Below are 21,323 nucleotides of genomic sequence, written 5' to 3'. Positions count from 1 at the left end.
TTTTAACACATATATAATTGATATCTACGTGAGCGTGACCATTAAACAATCATTCAGAACACATACAGTGACGATCTATTAAAATTAGTCGTTTGTTTCTTATAAAAAAAACGTTTAGAAACGAAAATTTCATGCTCTTGAAATATTTTTCAATATTCAAGACTTTGTGAGCAAAAAAACATCTATCTCATCAAAAAATTGAGTAATTTGGCTAAGAACATTGACGTATGCTTATTAAGAGTAATTCTTATAGATAAACATGCGTTTTTTGAGCCAACAAAATTGTTTTGAAAAAATCTACTTGAGCCATGTTTTACCTATGATACCACTTTCATGCAAAAAATCAGAAAAAATTAATGATCCAATTATTCCCGTTTTTAGCCGTTTTTTGGCCCAAATTTGCCCATTTATTTGAAAGTCGGGCTCCGTCACATTCGAGGGTTTATAGTTATGCATCTTTGTGCAAAAAATCATAAAGAATCAAAGAGCCAATCACGAGGAAAGCTAATAACGAACGAACGAACGAACGAACGAACGAACGAACGAAGGTTAATTTATAGGACCTCCACCCCACCGGGGTAGGTCCAAAAAGTTTGAAAGACATTGATTGCATAGACGTCAAAAGAGCGCAATGCATTGACTTTAGACAGCACACTTTAAGCACACTTTAAGATCACCTTAATTTACAATTAGAATAGGTAGGGCGAAAAGTGGGCCATCTAAATTAGAGATAAGTTTAACATTTTCTTCAGTGTCTAAGTCCGTCAAGATAATATTTAACAGATAAAAATTGCAGCTTTTAGCCTTTAGGATATAAGGTGATAATTCCATTTCGTTCACTTGACTGCTTTCCACTCAAGCTTTTAAAACATCTCTTAGCAACATTAATTATCGTTTTTTTTGCTCGCTGCCAAAAGTAAAGATCTAGTGATAACCCAGTTTCCCACCAAGAAAAACGAGAAAAAATAATGAATTCCTTTTTCTAGTTTGAGCACAATTGGTTTCGGGGATATCCGTTATGACATGGCTTACTTCAGAAGCCTTGGTCGCGCAACACAGTCGGCTTTGGTCATGACATACATCATCCTATTCTACATTAGCTACTCACTGCTTGCTTCGTTTATCAGTACTTTGACTTCACTTGGAACCGACAAATCCTTTAAGACATTCAGAACAGTCAAGATGGTGAGAAGTAACTCAGGGAATATGTTCAAAGTGTTATGTGAAAGCACTTCTGGACAATGGAATAATAAAGATATACAAGAAGTACTGGGTTCGTTGGAAGATACAATTGATTGAGATTATCTTAACAACCTAGTAAAAATTTCTCTAAGAACGTGGAAAGGCTTTGAAACAAGGATTTTAGTTAGATTAAAGAAATACTTCCAACTGAACTTTTGATGCATGCGAAAACTTCGTCAAAATCAAAATCGAGTCATCAAGATTTTAGAATCAAAACTTATCTATTATAAGAGTTACAGAAGCGTATAACTATAATACGAATTTATATGACAGTTGTAGCTTTCTTACAAAAAGATGTAAATATAAGGCTGGACTTAAGATTCTTGGTTTGCAGTCACCCGACCCTAGATTTTGGAGGTGGGTCGGTCGGTCGGAAATGTTTTTATTTTGGTCAATTATGAAATTTTTGTCTATATTTTATAATTTTTGAAGAAAAAAATTCTCTTCGTCAAAATAGCAATAAAGGTTTTTAGGTCTGAAAGTTTAGAGACGAGTCGATCGGTTTGACGACAAACCAACATTTTTTTAAGTCCAGCCTAATTGGTAATTGGCAGATTAAGCAGAGATCAACACTGATAATATACAGCAGAAACTGACAACCCTTTCTAAATGAAAACAATTATACTGGTAGAGACTATTTAGGCCCAGGCAAACGGCAAATTTCGACAGGTCAGAAACACAAAAAATTACGACCAAAATTGATCAAAGAAACATACCATTTTCTTGATATCATATTCGTCTTTTCCATCAGCTTTCATTTTCTCGATCTTGGCTTCTTGCTGAGCTGTCTCTTTTTCATACATTGTCTTCTCCTTTGCTAACCTGGATAAACAAAAACAATATTGTTTAACCCATTCAGTGCCAATGGCCTCATCATATGAGATCACTGAATTTTTTCAGTTCTGTACCGGTAGGTCTAAATCTAGGAGAACTGCAACCGATGCAACCCTGTTTTTTAACCCCATCAGAATTAATTTTATCATTAGTTTGGAGTTACAAAATGATGACACTTAAAGGTTTTGTTTTCAAATAAGAGTATTATCGTTTGCTTACTCATCAAATTCAGTTTACAAGCTTTTCCACGTTGGATTGACACGGATGTGGAGCAAGATCGATCAGAAAGAGGAAAAGAAAAACACATTTTTTGCTTATATCAGCTTAATATAACAATAGGCAGACACTGCCCTGATATGAAATGTGTCTGATATGAAACGGGAACAATAATTATGTAAAAATAAAACCTTTAATGGATTAATACAGCTTTATCAAAATTATGGATTTTTTCCTAGTTTCGGTTTAAGGTGATAGATTACAAGCTCTTTCCATTCCTTTTTTATGGTTGTTTCAATCAATTCCTTTATTTTTTAGAGTCAAGCATCTCGTATAATATACTTTGCATAGGCCAGTCTTGTTCAAATTTAGTTGCTTTGGTAATATTTAGATGTTTTTCAAAATCATCTCAAGAAAAGTGTATTGTGAGTATCAGACAGACTAACTACTAAACACTGCTCTACTTGTTATAAAGTTAAGCTGTAACTTGTTTTTTTTTAGTTCAATTTTGGCACTCTTGGTAATTTTGCATGGGTTTTCATTTAAATCAAAATCGGTCAACATTTGTTTAAGAAACAGATAATTCTTGTAACTACCTTAAGGAAAGAAAGTTTCGCAGACGCGATTTTATGATAAATTTGCAAAATTAAATTCTTCGAAACACAGATATTTTCAGAACTTAAAAAATGACCCCTGAAATTAGTCTCTTCAGGGCAAAATAGGCCATGTATCATGAACAAAAAATTCTTTCAACTGCGAAATTAAGTTTTGCGAAACTTCCGAATTTTGAGCTGTGAGCCGCAAAATTAAAATCTGCAATCAAAAATTTCTTTCTTTAAGGTGACTTGATTTTCAGTTCAATTTAGCACTATAACTTTGCATAGATTATTCATTTAAAACTAAATCAAATTTATTCAACAAACAGTTAATTTTTATAACCAATCTTGAATTATACCTTTTGACAACTCCAGTTTTGATGGTAATGTTGCGAAGCTTTGGGTCTTTTGGAGGCATATTGAATTATTTTTGAATTATGGTTTGCTTATTTTTACTGAAAAATATAAAGAACATATAACAAATATAATAAACAAAATAATTGATGGATTTGACAAAAATATTGTAACAGGCTAAAGTGGGTGTTTTGCCAAGCCAGACAAAGCCTAATTTTTTTAAGAAAAACAAATGGATTTCTTAAAGTCAGCTATGATGAGTGCGAACATATTTCACTAAAATCAAGAAGAGAAAAAGAACCTTTTCCTTCACTTGCAACCCAGGAAACACATTTTTTACTAAGGTTGCATTTGGGGTGAGATTCAGCAAAAAGAAAACGCAAGTATCTTTTATTCTGATTGCCCTAAAACAAAAATATGATTACTATTTACATAAATATAAAAAGATTGCCGTTCAAAAACAAATATTCAGAAATTGATAAACGAAGCCTCCTGTTCTTCATTTTGACATTTATCTAGACAGCGGTGATTGTATGAAGGTTTTCACCCTGTTACTGCACGTAGTCAACACGAAATAACTCAACAGAACATGACAATTTCAAACCTTCTGCTTCCGCGTACTTATGTACAACACTAAAAATAATAAACAAATTCCTTTGAAAGAAGATAAAGATGGACAAAATTTGGTGCAACTTGAGAAAAATCACTTTTTTTGAGGATTGAAATGTTTTCCAGAAAACTAAATTGCATACAAATAAAGCAATTTTTATTTATGAAAGGGGAAAATGAGTATTGCATTACCATTGTTTCCTCTGATGAAGGCATCCCCATATTTATTCTTGAGCTGCAAAAACAAAAATTGAAGTCTTACATAATAGCACTGTGACATTATTGGTCAGTAACTTTGGCTGCTGCACTAAGGTTTGACTCCAGATCGCAGCTGCTCACTTGGCAAGGGAACAACCCTTTGGGAGAGGTCGAAACCCACACCAAGGTATTGGGAAGTCAGGCTGAGGTGCTGAGGGCACGCTCTATACTATATCTTAAGTTGTGAAAATGGGTCTCAAAACATCCTGCAACTCAGCAAAATGGAAAAAAATCGAAATTTAACTTTGAAAAACAGTTTAGGTTGCAGGTGCTGTGTAAATAATGGAAGTTGGACAACAATCTAAATCAAAATTTCCATGCAAAAGCAACTCAAATCAAACATTTTGCTGGTCCTATCAAAAATTGTTACAACAGAAGTTATGCAAAATTCGAGAGATCTTTACCTGCCCATTGACATATTCTTCAGTCTGCTCCAAAACAATGTTCATATAACCATCCAAACTTCCTAAAACACCTGAAAATTTAAAGCAGTAGAAAAGAAAAATTGAACAAGCAACATGCTGAATGGACGTACCTGCTGGTACTTATATTTTACTGTTTAAAGAGATAAGAAGAAGAATGTATTTTTTCACACTAACAATCAAATAAATAAATTAAATGATAACCTTTTGCTTCGGGATTGGGATAGATGGGGAACTAAAAAAAACGCAAACCTAAAGATATATACAACAGTTAAGAACATTTGGTGAGTTTCTGTATCCGATTGCAAACAAAAATATCATAACATAAGACTTTCAGAAATCAGTTTTCTTGCTTATAACACAATGAACTACTTTTTGTTAAACATAAATTGCATACCTTAAGCCAGGCGATGTCAAGCAAACTTATTGAAGTTAACGTACTAATCAAGAAATTTTTGTTTAATCAGGATCAATACACGGTAATCTAACGCTAATTTTGCAGTGTGAGAGACTGAAAATGTAGTACTTTATTTATCTTACAGCTGACACCCTTTGCCAAGAGATACAGCTTTTTGGCATATACATACATGTGGATTAATTTTGTGTAGATTTAATTTGGCAATTGGTCAATATTTCTTGAATTATTTGTGGGGATTTAATTTGGTGCATTAGGATGTTGGCAGCACTAAAACACATTATAATACTATGATGCTAAAGAGAGGCTATTTTTCATTAATACTATTTTTGTTAAATTTGTCGAATGACCAATATTTCAAATATTTGTGAGGATTATTTTTAGCGATGCGATAGCCGCCAATACGGACAGCCAGAATGTTGAAAATTCATTCAAACAGAGCATTGCGGGATTGAAACTTTGGTACTTGAAATTTGATTGTTAATCAATAATTGGTGTCGTTCAATTACTTCGATCATTAATTACTATTACTTTGATAATCAAATTTATTGAGGTGTTCATTTTGTGTGGGATAAAAATTTTGAAGCAAAATCTGAAATTTTAGCCTGGTTTCTCCAAAATTAGAAATCAGAACATTTTTCTAAAGAATCGAAAATCAGGTAAACATTTGTTCCACAAATTGGAAAATTGAGGAAACATTTGTTCCAAAAATTGGAAACATCAAAACTTTCAAATATTGCATGCGACAATGTGAAAATGTGTGAGTCTCATGCTCAGGCCCAATGCCTGAGAGTTGGCCACTTTTGTTTGTGTAGGGTAAAATGGCGAAATGTGAAATCGATTTATTTAGGCAATTTTTCTATTTTAAATTACCCTATAAGATTTGACTTTATCTTTTTATTCCATGAAGCAATTACTTTCAAATAAAAAATATATTGACAATGAATGGATAAGCTTTCTAGAAATCCAAACATGAATATTTTACCAAAAAATAGCACTTTAGGATCAGAAACAGTCAAAAACCAGTTTTTGTCAATTTTCATCAAGTTACAGGAATTTAATCCTTTTTTGTTTTGATCTAAAATTTTCAGGAGAGGTGGCCAACATGGTTCCCTCGCTAATATCAAGGCGGCGTGGGACGGGGTTTACAGAATTAAAGTTTCTAAGTAAAATCTTAATTATTACCCAAAAAGTGCCTTTTTGCCCTTATCTTTTAAATAAATAGTCCCAGCCTTATGCCACCTTTTCCTTCAGAAAAATCAAAAACATTGGCCTTTAATTTTCAATAGAGATGTTACGTGACTCAAATCCCGTGTCTTATTGGACTAGAGAAAGAAAAAATGAAATCGCGCGATCTGATTGGATGGAAAAATTTCCATTTGAACTGGCACAAAAAATAATTCTCATTCTAAAACAAGATGGCAGTACCGTCAACTGCTCTAACTTGGGACGATTGGTCGAAACGGGACTGTTGATATCTGTCCTGTATTTTCACTTACTGTTAAATCTCTTTGACAACAAATTTGTTTTGATAACTCCACCAAGTTTATCAATCATGCTTTCTGTCATAACATGTCACAATAACTTTCACTGATAGCGTGCCCTTTTTTAACTTTTTCGTTTTCATTCAAAATGACCGGACGCCGATTGGAGAATTAGAGTGTGCAACCACTAATTTGTTCTTCTTCTTTCCAGACACCCGCATGTGTTCCACTACAGATTTTTTTCATATTACGATTTAAAAGCCTACTCGGTGCGAAAGAGAAATCGTGTAATTTTTAATATGCTGTTTATTGACTCAAATCAAATGACTTTGGAGGTTCGGTGAAATGGTGGCCGAATTGCCATCCCATGTTTTGTCAGATAGTCCAAAGTTAGAGCAGTTGACGGTATATTGTTAGCTCATTTAAAATCATGGACAGAGTTGCGGAATAATAAAGGCAACTACTGCTTTAAGGCTGGCAACGCCAAAATGCCCAATATAATCAGCCAACAGAAGGCGAGTTTGTTACAGCGCAAGTTTCATGCACATGCACTCCACCGTAGCAAAAGCGCGAACAGTATTTTACAATTTTAGGAACATCTTATGTGCTTAATTCTATTTGACTTTCAGAGCTTCATTGAAGATGAAGTAGAAAGATAAAATGCGCCTGGTTAATTTTGTTTAAATAGGCCTGCTGTTCTATCATTGTTGAAAGTTGGAGAAATTTCTACTGAAGCAGAAATTTGTTACAGTCAATTAAAAAGGAACAGTCTGCTATACTTACTATGTTTGCTATATCGTCTAGGAAAAAAACCGTAAAAAAAGATGCAAACGTGATTTTTTTATGAGTGTGGTTATGATTTTTTTTATTATGGCCGCGCACAGGAACTCACCAAATGTTCCTAACTGCCTACGCAAACTAAAGTGTGGTACTGTCTGGGTGAAAGTGCTGTCTGTACACAAATCCAGTATTTATGGCTTTTTTCAAAATTCATTGCAGTAGAGGGTCTGTTGTCATTGTCTTTTCTCATTTGAGATTTTTCAAACTGACTGCTGCTATGGAGTGTTGTTGCAATGTTGAGAGAGGGAGAGGGGGAGACGACAAGAGAAAAGTGTTGCTATTTATAAATCATACTTCATCCCAGAGGTCTCCATGCAGGAATTTTTTTATCAAACAGACAAATTGCACAGAGTGTACTACCAAGGGATAAACCAGACGTAATTAATCGAACAGTTCGATTAGTACTAGTAATCGTATGGTTTGGAGTGCAATTAACGATTAATCACGAGTAACAAAGGAGAAAATAGTAATTTGCACGAGTCCGAAGGACGAGCGTTACCATCAACCTTTCTCCCTTTAAATACTTAGAGATAAGCCCAAAAGTACAAAATATTCCTAAACCTTTCCTTCTCTTTGGATAATTTGAACTTTGGGCTCATTTAACTGCATTTGAGAGCAAACAGGTTGATAGCAAAATTGTTTTATGGGGTTGGTAAAGTTCACCTTTGAAGATTTGAGAGTTTAGAAGCACATTTTGACAGACTTGATCCTTAAATGGTAGATCAGGAGGTAAAGATCTTGATGAATGTTTGTACTATCCCCATGAAACTTTCCAAAAACCAAGATTTCATTATCTTAGTGGGCTCATTTGCTGTTCAATCTTGAGCAAAAATTGTTGTTTTGAGCAGCATTGTCAAGATTTTTAGGATTTTAGAGTTAAGACTGACTTTGAGCTAGCCCTAATCTTTAAAATAATGGGAAAGGTTCCAGCTTCTGATAAATTCTTGAACTATCTATAGGACCCTTTCACGAAATCAAGAATCAAGTATCAATGGGTGCTCATTTTGGGCAAAAATTTTAGCCAAAAATGTACTTTTAAGTCAATTTTACAAAATTAAGGGGGTCAGGGGAGTTAGAAGCCGCCTTTGAGTGAAATTTCAGCCTCTATAAGCTTTCAAAGAGTACCATATTTGATTTTCCTAGAAACCTTTCTGGAATGTGATGAGGAATCATGATTTTCAGATAAAATTTACTTTCTAACTGCCAATTACTGGCTGCAATAGAATGACCTCAACTCTAGTCAAAAACTTGAAAAAAAAGCCTTTTTGGCCCAAAAAAGCACATTTGACAACTTTTTTCACCTAGTTTCATTGTTTTTATATAAATTCATCATAGCTCTTATATTATAACAAATTAAGTGACCTAAACCCCTTTGAAGTTTGCCAATGGGCCAAAATATCCCAAATTTTAGTCATTTTTCAAGCAATGTTAAGAATATTTTTAAATAAAGATAAACAAGCAACATGCTGAATGGACCTACCTGTTGATCAAAATCAGATAAAAGTAGGCGTTCTACATTTTATTATTGGTATTGAGCAAACACAATAAGTTTTAGAACAATGCAAAAACGTCTGATTTATTTTTTTTTATCATTGTGTAACTTGGTCGTCTTTTTTGAAAATTTTATGACGAAAAAAAATTTTCTGAGAAAAATTACTTCAGCTACATTTTAAGGTACCTTGCACTCTATCTTTCTGACAAAAATCAGGAAAAACTAATGAAGCAATTTTGCACCAAGTCCAAAAAAACTTATTTTTAGGTAGTTTTTGGCCCAAATTTACCCCAATTTTTTTTTTCAAAATCGGGCTCCGTCACTTTTTAGGCATTACTATTTTGTATCATTGTGCAAAAAATGAAAAAAAATAATAAGCCGATCATGAGAAAAGCTGCTAACAGGAAAATGGTAAAACAGAATTTCCCCCAAAAAAGAAAATTCGTATTTTACGACGAAAAAAAATTTTCCGAGAAAAATTACTTCAGCCACATTTTAGGGTGCCTTGCACTCCATCTTTCTGCCAAAAATCAGGAAAAACTAATGAAGCAATTTTGCACCAAGTCCAAAAAACCTTATTTTTAGGTAGTTTTTTGGCCCAAATTTGCGAAAATCCGTATTTGACGACGAAAAAAAATTTTCCGAGAAAAACTTCTTCAGCCACATTTTAGGGTACTTTGCACTCTATCTTTCTGCCAAAAATCAGGAAAAACTAATGAAGCAATTTTGCACAAAGTTCAAAAAACCTTTTTTTAGGTAGTTTTTGGCCCAAATTTGCCCCCCAAATTTTTTTTTCAAAAATCGGGCTCCGTCACTTTTTAGGCATTGCTATTTTGTATCATTGTGCAAAAAATTAAAAAAAACTAATGAGCCAATCCCGAGAAAAGCTGCTAACAGGAAAATGGTAAAAGGGAATTTCCCCAAAAAAACAAAAATCCGTATTTTACGACGAAAAAAATTTTCCGAGAAAAATTACTTCAGCCACATTTTAGGGTACCTTGCACTCTATCTTTCTGCCAAAAATCAGGAAAAATTAATGAAGCAATTTTGCACCAAGTCCAAAAAACCTTATTTTAGGTAGTTTTTTGGCCCAAATTTGCGCAAATCCGTATTTGACGACAAAAAAAAATTTTCCGAGAAAAATTACTTCAGCCACATTTTAGGGTACCTTGCACTCTATCTTTCTGCCAAAATCAGGAAAAACTAATGAAGCAATTTTGCACAAAGTCCAAAAAACCTTTTTTTAGGTAGTTTTTGGCCCAAATTTGCCCCCCAAATTTTTTTTTCAAAAATCGGGCTCCGTCACTTTTTAGGCATTGCTATTTTGTATCATTGTGCAAAAAATTAAAAAAAACTAATGAGCCAATCCCGAGAAAAGCTGCTAACAGGAAAATGGTAAAAGGGAATTTCCCCAAAAAAACAAAAATCCGTATTTTACGACGAAAAAAAATTTTCCGAGAAAAATTACTTCAGCCACATTTTAGGGTACCTTGCACTCTATCTTTCTGCCAAAAATCAGGAAAAATTAATGAAGCAATTTTGCACCAAGTCCAAAAAACCTTATTTTTAGGTAGTTTTTTGGCCCAAATTTGCGAAAATCCGTATTTGACGACAAAAAAAAATTTTCCGAGAAAAATTACTTCAGCCACATTTTAGGGTACCTTGCACTCTATCTTTCTGCCAAAAATCAGGAAAAACTAATGAAGCAATTTTGCACAAAGTCCAAAAAACCTTTTTTTAGGTAGTTTTTGGCCCAAATTTGCCCCCCAAATTTTTTTTTCAAAAATCGGGCTCCGTCACTTTTTAGGCATTGCTATTTTGTATCATTGTGCAAAAAATTAAAAAAAACTAATGAGCCAATCCCGAGAAAAGCTGCTAACAGGAAAATGGTAAAAGGGAATTTCCCCAAAAAAACGAAAATCCGTATTTTACGACGAAAAAAAATTTTCCGAGAAAAATTACTTCAGCCACATTTTAGGGTACCTTGCACTCTATCTTTCTGCCAAAAATCAGGAAAAACTAATGAAGCAATTTGCACCAAGTCCAAAAAACCTTATTTTTAGGTAGTTTTTTGGCCCAAATTTGCGAAAATCCGTATTTGACGACAAAAAAAAATTTTCCGAGAAAAATTACTTCAGCCACATTTTAGGGTACCTTGCACTCTATCTTTCTGCCAAAAATCAGGAAAAACTAATGAAGCAATTTTGCACAAAGTCCAAAAAACCTTATTTTTAGGTAGTTTTTGGCCCAAATTTGCCCCCCAAAAATTTTTTTCAAAAATCGGGCTCCGTCACTTTTCAGGCATTGCCATTTTGTATCATTGTGCAAAAAATTAAAAAAAACTAATGAGCCAATCCGGAGAAAAGCTTGTAACAGACGAACGGACAACGGTCAAATTAAAGGACCTCCCGGTAGGTCCAAAAATTTATGGTAGGAGATCACATAAGTTTCTCTTTTGATCATAAGAGACCAGGGGGTTGTCTTTCAGGAACCAGAAGAGTTGGAGGTCAGACAATGTTGGGATTTCTAGGAAAATTGAGCTAAAGTTGGTACTTTTTTGAGACCTTATTGGCTTTTTGGGCCTCTAGGGGCCAGTAGGGCCAGAATTTTTTATTGCAATCACTTCAAATGGATAGACCAGGGACTGAACTACCAGAAATTATTATTTTGAGCAGTAACAAACTCCCCTGGGACAGGTCAGATGGCTCTAAAATACCCCTAAAATCAAATTTGTATTGTTTTTGTGACGTCATAACTCCAGCTACCATTTTGAAAATTTTGATTTTTTTTGAAAATTGTATAGTTTACTGGCCATAGTCTCAGAATCACCAAAAACCAATTCCTCATTTGTATTTGAGAAAGCATGGTTCTATATCAAAAAACTTTTTAAGTGCAATGCCCAAAAATGTCAAAAACTTCAAATTGGCATGAATCCGCCATTATGGATTTTCAGACCAAAATATTTTGGGATTTTACTCAGTTCATTGTACTTAACCCTTTCCGGACGCACGGGCCACTGGGTGGCCCATGAATCCTGCTCCTATATGACGCACGGGCCACCGGGTGGCCCATAGCTTTGTAGAAGATTTTAACAGTTTTCGCGCCAAAATACAATAACATAGTTTTGAATAATGATTTTGAGATAAATTTCCCGTAACCTGCAAAAAACCGCTTTTCGATATCTTGTTTACAACTAGAATTATAAATTTTCAATGTTTGTTGTAAATTTACTCAGGCTAAATCTGTAAGCAGGGGGGGGTCCATGTACAAAACAGCGGCATGTATCAGTACTTTGTAGCAAATTTCAATTTTAAACACCCACCCACCCCTATAGTACAAAATGTACAAAATACTATCCAGCAAACTCCCAAAAACACCCCAACACCCCCTATATTTTACAATATACTATCCAGTACTATCCAGCAAACTCCCAAATACACCCTGACACCCCCTGTATAATACAATATACTATCAAGCAAACTGCCAAATATACCCCAGCACCCCCCTTACATAGTACAATATACTATCCAGAAAACCACCAAATATACCCCTACACCCCTTCATAAAATAAAAATTTTAAGCCAAAAAACTTGAAACTTTGGGGCAAGTTGTTTGTTCTTCCCATAAAAAAATTTTCAAATTATTTTCTCGAAAATTGACAAAAACAATTGAGAATTTAAAAAAAATTTCGACAAAAATCTAAAATAAATCACAATTTGATTTGATTTTGGCTTTTTAGTACACAAATACTAAGCAGAAAATCCGAAATTTGACCCTGACACCCCCTGTATAGTACACGTATACTAAACAGCAAATCAGAAATTTGACCCTGACACCCAATGTATAATACACAAGTACTAAACAGCAAATTTTTTTTGAAAACACCCACCCACCCCATGATACATGCCGCTTTTTTGTACATGGACCCCCCCTGCTGTAAGGGAAAAATTGCTCAAAATTTTGGACAAAAAATCACTTTACTCAGATTCTTGGAAAGCTTTTGACATTAAATTTTTTTTACCCGGCCAGTAATTCAATTCTCTAAATCATATTCAAAGTTCAAGGTGTAAAGCAAATACCTTTAACTCTATTTCTTTATTCAAAGTCAAAAATTTTGCCTTTCCGAAAAAGAACCTGCCGATTTTTCGGTCACGTGACCAGGTGTCAGCCATATTTAAAAATTTTTTTTTGGTATTTCAAAACCCCTATTTAATGTGAAAAAAACGAGGTATTACTTATCGTGATATCTTTTATCAATCACTTTCTATTGCAATTTTAGTGAAGCCAGTCAAAAATCAAATTTTTGTTTGCGTCATATAGCCGTGAAATCATGCGTCCGGAAAGGGTTAACAACATATCCAAAAATGAAAAAAATCTAAGTTTCAAACTATTGGAACTGCCCCAAACTACCCCATTCTTAAAAAAACTGGCTCTTAAGTTCGACAAAGTTCGACAACAAGAAATGTTCAACAAATTCGACAACAAGAAAGGTTCGACAAATTCGTCAACAAGAAAGGTTCGACAAATTCGACAGAAAACTCTGTATGAAAAAGTTCGACAACAAAAATTGACCTCCTTTGGGTACTTCCATGGACGGCCCCTGGGGGCCCCGGGGGCCCCGATTGGTGCCCACTGGTCAGGGGGGTGTGAGGGTACAAGTTTACACCGTTGAGGGTCCTTCAAAGTTCCTCAAAGTGTTGTCAAAAGCCGGCAAAAATTGCGAAAAATGACCTCCTTTGGGTACCAGCCCAAAGGAGGTCATTCTTTTCCAATTTTGACCAATTTTCAAGCCTTTCCAAGCCTTTTAAAGGCTTCGGTGACTCATGAAGGGTGCTGGCTTTGAGGGAAAGCAAGGCAGAGGGTATCCCAAGGGCTGTGGTAGGCTGTGGGGGCTGTAGAGGCCTCGATTGGTCCCACCGGCCATTTTTCCTAGTGAGAAAGGGGTGTAGCAGCCTCAATTGAGGAGGTCATTCTTGGCAATTTTTGCCGGCTTTTGATGGCACTTTAAAGGACCCCCAACGGTGCAGGCGTGTACTCTCACATCCCCCTGACCAGTGAGCACCGATTGGACCCTGGCACACCGGCCGGCTAACATGCATAGCCCTAAAATGAATGACCTGGCTGGTCATTAAAATACAAAGTTAAATCAAAACAAAAATGGTAGAGCAGGGATTTTTCTAAGCACTTTTTTACTACCGTATACCGGCAAAAATACTCAATCCGAAATATAAAAAAAAATTTTACAAGAAAAAAGTTTCAAAGCAGTTTTCTCAGAAACGCCAATTGTTTGTTTTTAATCAGTATATATAGAGTAAAGACAACACTACTGGGTCAGAAACCGTTCGAATCGGAACGAGTGGAATGCTTTTGCATCCTTCGCGAACGCCCTACAAAAAAGTTTTATCGAAACCGTTCGCGACGAACGCTCATACTTTTTAACCTGTTTGTGACAAACGGCTTAAAAAGAAAACCGTTAGTGAAGAACGCTTACGAAACTTGAGTTATGAAACCGTACGCCAAGAATGCTTTTCCGTTTGCTGCGAATGCTTTTAAAGAATCATTCAAAAAACGTTCGTCACAAACGATTTAACATACACAACAAATGAAATGTAATGGGAAAAGATTTCTAAGAAAATTTATTTTGTATTTACTTGGATTTTTGGAACGGGGAATGAATTTAATTATTGAGTTACTTCTTTCATTTAAGTTTTTTTCAAAAGGATAACTTTATAGAAGGGGTCAAAATTGAGATAAAAGTCATTACAGATTTACAGCAAAATTGCTTTAAAAAACTATTCGGGGTCGATGAGGTATAAGGAAACTTTAGGAACTTTTCTTTTCAATATCAAATCTTCATTCCGTCTAGAAAGTCAAAACATTTGAAAAGTAATAGAGAAAGTGGTTAGTTTGGTAAACGTGAACTTAGAAACACTCTTAAAAGTTACAAAGAATAAAGCGATTTGATAAAAGTGATCTTTGAAACACTCATAAAAGTTACAAAAAAGCGAATCGATAAAAGTGATCTTTGAAACACTCTTAATAGTTTCGAAGAACGTGATTTGATAAAAGTGATCTTTGAAACACGCATAATTCGATAAAGAATAGAGTAAGAGACAGGGGTGTATGTGAGATTTGTTCTTGATGAAATTAATTTTTAAGAGAATCCTCCTTATTACTTGTAAATTCTTTTGTAGATTTTTTCATTAAAAAAACAGATTTGTTGTTATTCCTTCTTTCGCTTTTGCCACAACTCTTTCTATTTATCTAATTGGCCCTTTTTACACCGGCCCTTATTGTTAATGTATTCACGTTTTGTTCTTGTTTAAAGCAATACAGGGCCAAATTTGGAGTAAAAAATTTTTTAGAACCCTTGTTTGGGGACTTAGACCGCCCCCAGACCCCAGCTCTAAATCCCGCTTGCTTAGCTCGCATTTTGTCCAGCATCTGAAACTCAATCTAATTATACAAAAACAGTAGTAGCTCAAAGTGCTTGAAAAAATCCCTGTAGAGTAGAGCTGTGACAGTGTAGCTCTAAAGCTCTAAAACAGCATCTAATAACATGAAAATCAGAATATGATTCTTCAATGGGAATCAAAACTATAAAGTGCACTTACAAACATCAATTAGTCAGATTTAACAAAATTAATAACCGCACTGTCATCATTGACAACAAAACAAACGATTTTCTGCCAAGAGCCTTGTAAACATTCCAACAACTTCCATCGAAATGATCTGTCCCAGCTGAGTCTACCATTTTTAACACGGTCTGAGGATTGAGCCGAGAACGCTCCGCGAACTCCTGCGCGTGTGAAAAACTTCAATCTGTCAATCAACTTCTCAAGAAAAGAGTACGCAAAGCGATTCTAGCTTTACGATAGTGCCGCGGGTCATCAATGGATAGTATTCAATTATCATTATCCCTTTATTTTCATTCCTAGAACCTTTGCAAAAAAAAAGGAAAAATAGAAAAGTTGTACTTTTTACTGCTCTATTCACATACTGAATTTGAAAGATGTTCTATGTGACGTTTTTTTGCAAACTTCAAAAAACTGATTTTTGTCCCGCCTTTGCGGGACTTTGACTCAATTGCTTGAGTGCAGCATAATAGGGTACAAAGTCCAAATATGTTTCCCGTAATTTCTGTATGAAGAGTTAGGTCTATACTGTGTGAGCGAAGCTGAATATAGTTTATTTTAATGACCAGCCAGGTCATTCATTTTAGGGCTATGCATGCTAGCCTTCACTGATGCAAGTTACCCACTCTCACGGTAGCCAATCAAATTGTGTTATTCTTTTACTGGTCACACTTTCTTAGAGAAAGTGCAACTTCCCAAATTTGGTTTTTATTTTAGTAAGTGAGGACAGCGCTAAATTAGAATTTTCCATTGTAAATTTTTTGAAATCTGCCTCAGAGGTCATACCTGTCCTGTATACATCAGATTATAAAAATACAGGACAGTTCTCCTGTCTAGTACAGAGTAGGGTAGGACGGCCATCCAAAAATTGTTCTATTCGCGTCACCCGCCCGCATCATATTTTTTGCTGATTTTCCGGTGCGGAGAAGCTGAAAAAATCCAGGAAAACCAATTTGTTCTTTTAAAGTGTTTGTTCTTTTTTGTTCGTTTTGTTTGCGTCACCACTCGCCCCCGAATTACTGGCGTAATTTAAAAAAAACGGGAATTTTTCCGACCGCCCGTCCGCCCGCCGCATGCATTTTTAACACCCGTTGCGACGCGAACAGAGCATTTTTTCGATGGCCGCCTAGTGAACGTGAGGTGAAAACAGCAGAAGCCACATACCAGTCGGGTGTTTAAGATAAAAACTGCAATTATTGCTCTTTTCTGAAATTATTGCCGAAAACGGCAATTTTTTCAACAATGAAATCCTGAATCAGCAAAATATTTTGTCCTTTGAAGGGCAAAGATGTCAGAGGTGTTTGAAAATAGTAAAATTGCATTGAGAAAAAGGTTTTTCGAATTTTTAAAAGTGATTCTTTCAATTTTTCGTTGCTCAATAACATGAAAAGTTCTAAAATAATATGTTAAAAGATCCTGCATCGATGCCGAAACACAGCCAGAAAGAGATAACAAAACCCCCGTTGTAAATTTGTTTACATATGACTCGATTTTGCTATCTGCATTTCCAACAAAAACCAGTTGAAAACAAAACTAATCGAGGCACAGTGGGCCTACTTTTGGCAAGGGTGTCAAATACCACGGTGTTCAATAATAAAATCAACTTTTATTTCCAAAAACGGCAATAATTGCCGAAAACGGCAATTTTCATTTATTTACTTTTTTATTTTTCTGCTGATTCTGCATTTCATCGTTGAAAAAATTGCTTTTTTCGGCAATAATTGCCGAAAAGAGCAATAGTTGCAGTTTATATCTTAAACACCTGACTGCATACCGTAAATCACCGATTAAGTGCCCGGGCGCTTATTTAATACTTCAGGCTCTGAGGGGGGCGCTTATTCAAGCGGGGAAGCAGCCACTTATTCAAGCAGGGCGCTTATTTTTTTTTTCGTAAAGAAAGAAATTCGTATATCAACAAATTCGGAATATGCTTAAACTTAACTTCAAAAAGGATGAATCTAGCTGAAGAAACTTCCCTGCTTTGATTTGTAAAAGTGAAAAACGAATCTGAAGAAAAAGAAACAGAAAAAAAAGAAAGCTTAAAGACCTTGATTTTTATTTTTGTTCCAATTTTTTTCGACTGTTAATCATCTGAAGAGAAATTCTTATCCCGGAAATTAGCATAGACCTTTTCGCCTTTCTGTCCGCCATCTTGAATTGTATGCAAAAATACAGGAACGAAAATGCCGTGGTTGGATTTAGTTGGAATGTATGCAAAACATATGCAAGTTTACACAAAGATTAAAAAGACAACAAAGCATCTTATAAATAAATATTATAATCATTAGAACAATAAAAGATGGAATTTCTTAATCCAAAAGGAAATATTTACAGAACAACAAGAGCCTTTTAGGAATTTGTTCTTAAAGACATTGCATATTCTGTTTTCATGCCATAAAAAAATTCCACGAAGACGGAGTACACACATCAAACTTTCAAAACACGCAAACTGAAAGCAGTAATTATGACGTCACACTTTCTCAATGTTTTGATTTGATCATTTGGCGGCTCTATTCCCAGGAGAATAATTTGCCGTCAGCCGAATAAGGATTGTTTTTTACCTTCGCGGGTGATTTTTCAGTTTGAGTTTCTGTCTAATGTTATGGTCTTTTGAAGTGCTTGTTCTAAGAGATGGGTGAATATAATTGTTTTTAGTTTTCAAGAAAAGCAAATTTAATTTTTCTTCTACATGATTACACTTTAATATAATGCCAATTATGCATGTAAGTTTTTAATTCATACTTTCTTTTTGCATATGTTTTGCATACTTTCTAAGGGAATTTCACCACGGCAATTCGGCCACCATAATTTTTGCATACAATTCAATATGGCGGATGGAAAGGCGAAAAGGTCTATAGGCCACCAATTGCAATTCGAACGAAAGCGCCCCTCCCTGGAGGGGGCGCTTATTCGAGCGGGGCGCTTATAAAATTATTTTAACTAAATGGGGGGCGCTTATTCGAGCGGGGCGCTAATTCAAGCGGGGCGCTTAATCGGTGATTTACGGTATTTAGTTACTGTAGGTTACATAAAAAGGCGCAGGTAGAGTACCCTGCCCAGTTGTCAACCGAAATTTTTTGATTCAAATTTTTCACTTACTTTTTACTTTTTTGAAAATCTTTTTCGACCAACGGTTAGACAAAATTTAACATGCTCTTCGTGTTTGTTTTGATTTTTTATTTGAGGCGATCTTCTTAGAATAAAAAACTTTCGAAGCGAGCGGTACTAGTGCCCAGTTCCCGACCGACGTACCAGTCTGCGACCGTTCGCGAGAAAGATAAAATCAGTGCTCTACTTGAAGATAAGGTCGTATTAATTGATCAGGATGATAAAAAAACTCATAAGCTTTCCCGTATTACATTTATTTACACTCGTTCTTTTGTTTTAAAATAGCTCACTTACATTTCCCTTCGGCATGTTTTTTCAGAATTTTTCTTCAAGTCGCCATTTTTTTCTAAAGTTTGTTTTTGTTTTGTTTTGAAAGTGGCGGTCTATGGAGAGTCTTCATTTGATAAAAACGCGGGAATTTTTTATGTCTGTTTTTTTCTCTTCGCGTCTGGAATTTTTTAATCGCAATGTAGAGTCTTCTTTTTCATTTTTTGAGTTTGGTCGGCCGCAGACTGGACGTCAAATTTCGAAGCTGATTGCGTCAACTTTTTTATCAATATTTCAAACGAAAAAAACTGTATCGATAGGGTGGTCAGGCCAAAATTTTCCCCTCAAATTTTGAAAACCAAACTAATTTTATTTGAAAGTCCTTACCTTTGTGAGAAAAATGAGGGGTCATTTGTTAAAATTGGTTAAGTAGTTCCAAAGTTATTCCATTTTCAAACCACGAAAAAAACACCTTTTCAAGGAATCGTCTCCCTACCACGCGCAACCAAGAAATGACCTTTGGACAGCACCGAAAAACATTAAAGATGGCGGGTGAATTCTAGCCTTCCGCGTGGCGGGGCGTGAGGAGTTTTGCTGGCGCGGTCTGAAAATCGGCCCGATGACTGTTAAACTTTAGCTTATCGCTAATGAGCTGGAAATGATAGCTAAAAATAAATTTCACCACTAGAAAGCTGAAATCCTCAGCTTTCAGATGGTGTATGGTGCTTAAATGAAAAAATCCGCAATCTTGTTAAAAAAACGCAATTTCTTCTTGTTTTTCAAAATTCCAGACGGCCTGTAGATTTTCAAATAAAGCACTTTGTGATAGATTGTAGCCTAATCTTACCCTGGGTTTACTAAAAAAACCGCGATTGAAAAGATGAACCAGCTCAATAGCGACAGCCAATTGTTTCAATGTGGGTCGAGAATTTTCCGGTGCCGTGGTCAGCGCTAAATCGCGTTTTCACCTTGACGTCGAAAAACATGAATATCTTTGGAAAGAAAATAGATACCTGGATGCAGTTTTTTTTACTTGTTTCCCTGATAATTCCTGATTGATTTAAAAAAAGAATGAACAGATTTGGATGATTTAAAGGTAAGTACTAATGCATTGAAGTTCATTTTTGTAAATTCTTCCTCGTTCCGCGCAAAAAATCCCGACGAGTGCGCACCCTAGTATCGAGCTGATTTTTACAGAAATGCTTTCTAACATATTCATCGTTTTGGACAAGTATTTTTTGGAGTGGGAGTTGAAGCGTTTTTTCTTACGAGGCTTTTTTGTCCACAGGTAGCCATTTTTTATTTTTTTCGAAAAATCCGGGTTTTTCATGTGCTTCCGTGCAAAGTTGGATCTTTCGGATTCTACTCGTTCTTTTCTAGAACTTTTTTTACACAGTACGGGAAATAGGTCAAGGCAGATTACTACCAAAAGAAATTCTCCAGAGGTTTGTTTTTGTATGACTTTTCTGGGTTCAAAGACGTTCGGTCGCCAACTGGGCAGGGGACTCTACATACTTTTAAAAGAGGTAAGGTCAAATAATAAAAAAATGATGAAATGTATACCTCTATAGTCAACCCCAGAGTTGAGTTTCACACTGACTGGTCTCCCTTTTATTTGGTTCAGGTAATCACTTGGATCTTGACGTTTGCTGGAGTCGGTCATCTTTGAACTGTTAAATTAAAATCCGTCGTTCAGGTCTGATTATAAAATCCGTAATAAAAATGCTTTACTTCGCAAAACCCGCGTTGATTTTATCGGTACACTGGATGTGAAAGCAAATTCGATAAATCTACTGAGTGAAAAATCATTTTGCAACATTCGTGAGAAAAAGGCTGCATATTTTACTATAGAAATCTTAAATTTTGTTAAAAATTAGATAAAAGTGCTATTGAAAAGCCATTTTATGTATTTGGAAGACTTGAAAGTAAATTTGAAACATAATATTTTCTCTAATTTTACATAAATTAACATCAACAGTCAGGTACTATTGCAAACTAGGAGAAATGCGTGTATTTCGCTTAAATAGGATGATTTATCCTAAATAAGATAAAATCGATAGCTTAGTTAGGAGAAATAGCAGAAAAAGTTGATTTTCTGAACAAATTCAGAGATCCGCGTCAAGCTTTGCATAATTTAAGAAATTTGGAGCCAGTATAGTATGCTTGTGAAGTCTGATCCATCAGTCAGCGTGCGTTCAGAAGTTATTCAACTTTTGACAAACTTCAGATTTTATGCATCAAACTCTCTTAGTAAAAACTTTGCTCGTAACGATGTTTTGAAGAAATAGAAACTTAGATATAAATAAACTTATCCTATTGTAGTAGACACATTTGCGCAATTTACGTTTGTGTGGTTTGTGTCAAGGAGAATGAACACTTTCTCGTCCTTCGACACTTTTCATTCACGCTCATATTTTTCATACGGCAAAGCGTGTAACAAAAGCATTATTTCTCCTAATTTGTATATTTTATCCAAAATAGGATAAATGTTTTATATTTTTTCACTCCGCGCTGATAAGAAGCTAACATTTGGCCTAACATGATCTTCTTT

At 35.1% G+C, this 21,323-nt stretch overlaps 1 protein-coding gene across 1 annotated transcript; it reads right to left on the bottom strand.

Moving 5' to 3' along the window:
• Positions 1 to 3,623: 3,623 nt before the first annotated feature.
• LOC136809921 (U6 snRNA-associated Sm-like protein LSm6) lies at positions 3,624 to 20,472 on the bottom strand. Its single transcript, XM_067066490.1, has 4 exons — positions 20,336 to 20,472; positions 4,514 to 4,584; positions 4,044 to 4,086; positions 3,624 to 3,875 (listed from the first exon to the last, which is right to left on the bottom strand). Exons 1-4 carry the CDS (start codon positions 20,433 to 20,435, stop codon positions 3,841 to 3,843), a joined length of 249 nt encoding a protein of 82 aa, XP_066922591.1. The 5' UTR covers positions 20,436 to 20,472; the 3' UTR covers positions 3,624 to 3,840.
• Between the last annotated feature and the right edge of the window lie 851 nt (positions 20,473 to 21,323).

The sequence above is a fragment of the Clytia hemisphaerica genome, unplaced genomic scaffold (assembly GCF_902728285.1).
Source record: "Clytia hemisphaerica strain Z4C2 unplaced genomic scaffold, Clytia hemisphaerica genome assembly, whole genome shotgun sequence".
Classification (NCBI taxonomy): Eukaryota; Metazoa; Cnidaria; class Hydrozoa; order Leptothecata; family Clytiidae; genus Clytia; species Clytia hemisphaerica.
Note: the sequence above shows the minus strand (reverse complement) of the source record. Positions and strands in the feature narration are given on the sequence as shown.

What these genes read in the sequence shown, in the direction of transcription:
- LOC136809921 (XM_067066490.1), bottom strand. Translation starts at nt 20,435, where the DNA reads ATGACCGACTCCAGCAAACGTCAAGATCCAAGTGATTACCTGAACCAA. An exon ending in AAGAATATGTCAATGGGCAG is followed by an intron (nt 4,087 to 4,513) that starts GTAAAGATCTCT and finishes TTGTTTTTGCAG; the next exon opens with CTCAAGAATAAATATGGGGA. An exon ending in CTTCATCAGAGGAAACAATG is followed by an intron (nt 3,876 to 4,043) that starts GTAATGCAATAC and finishes TATTATTTTTAG; the next exon opens with TGTTGTACATAAGTACGCGG.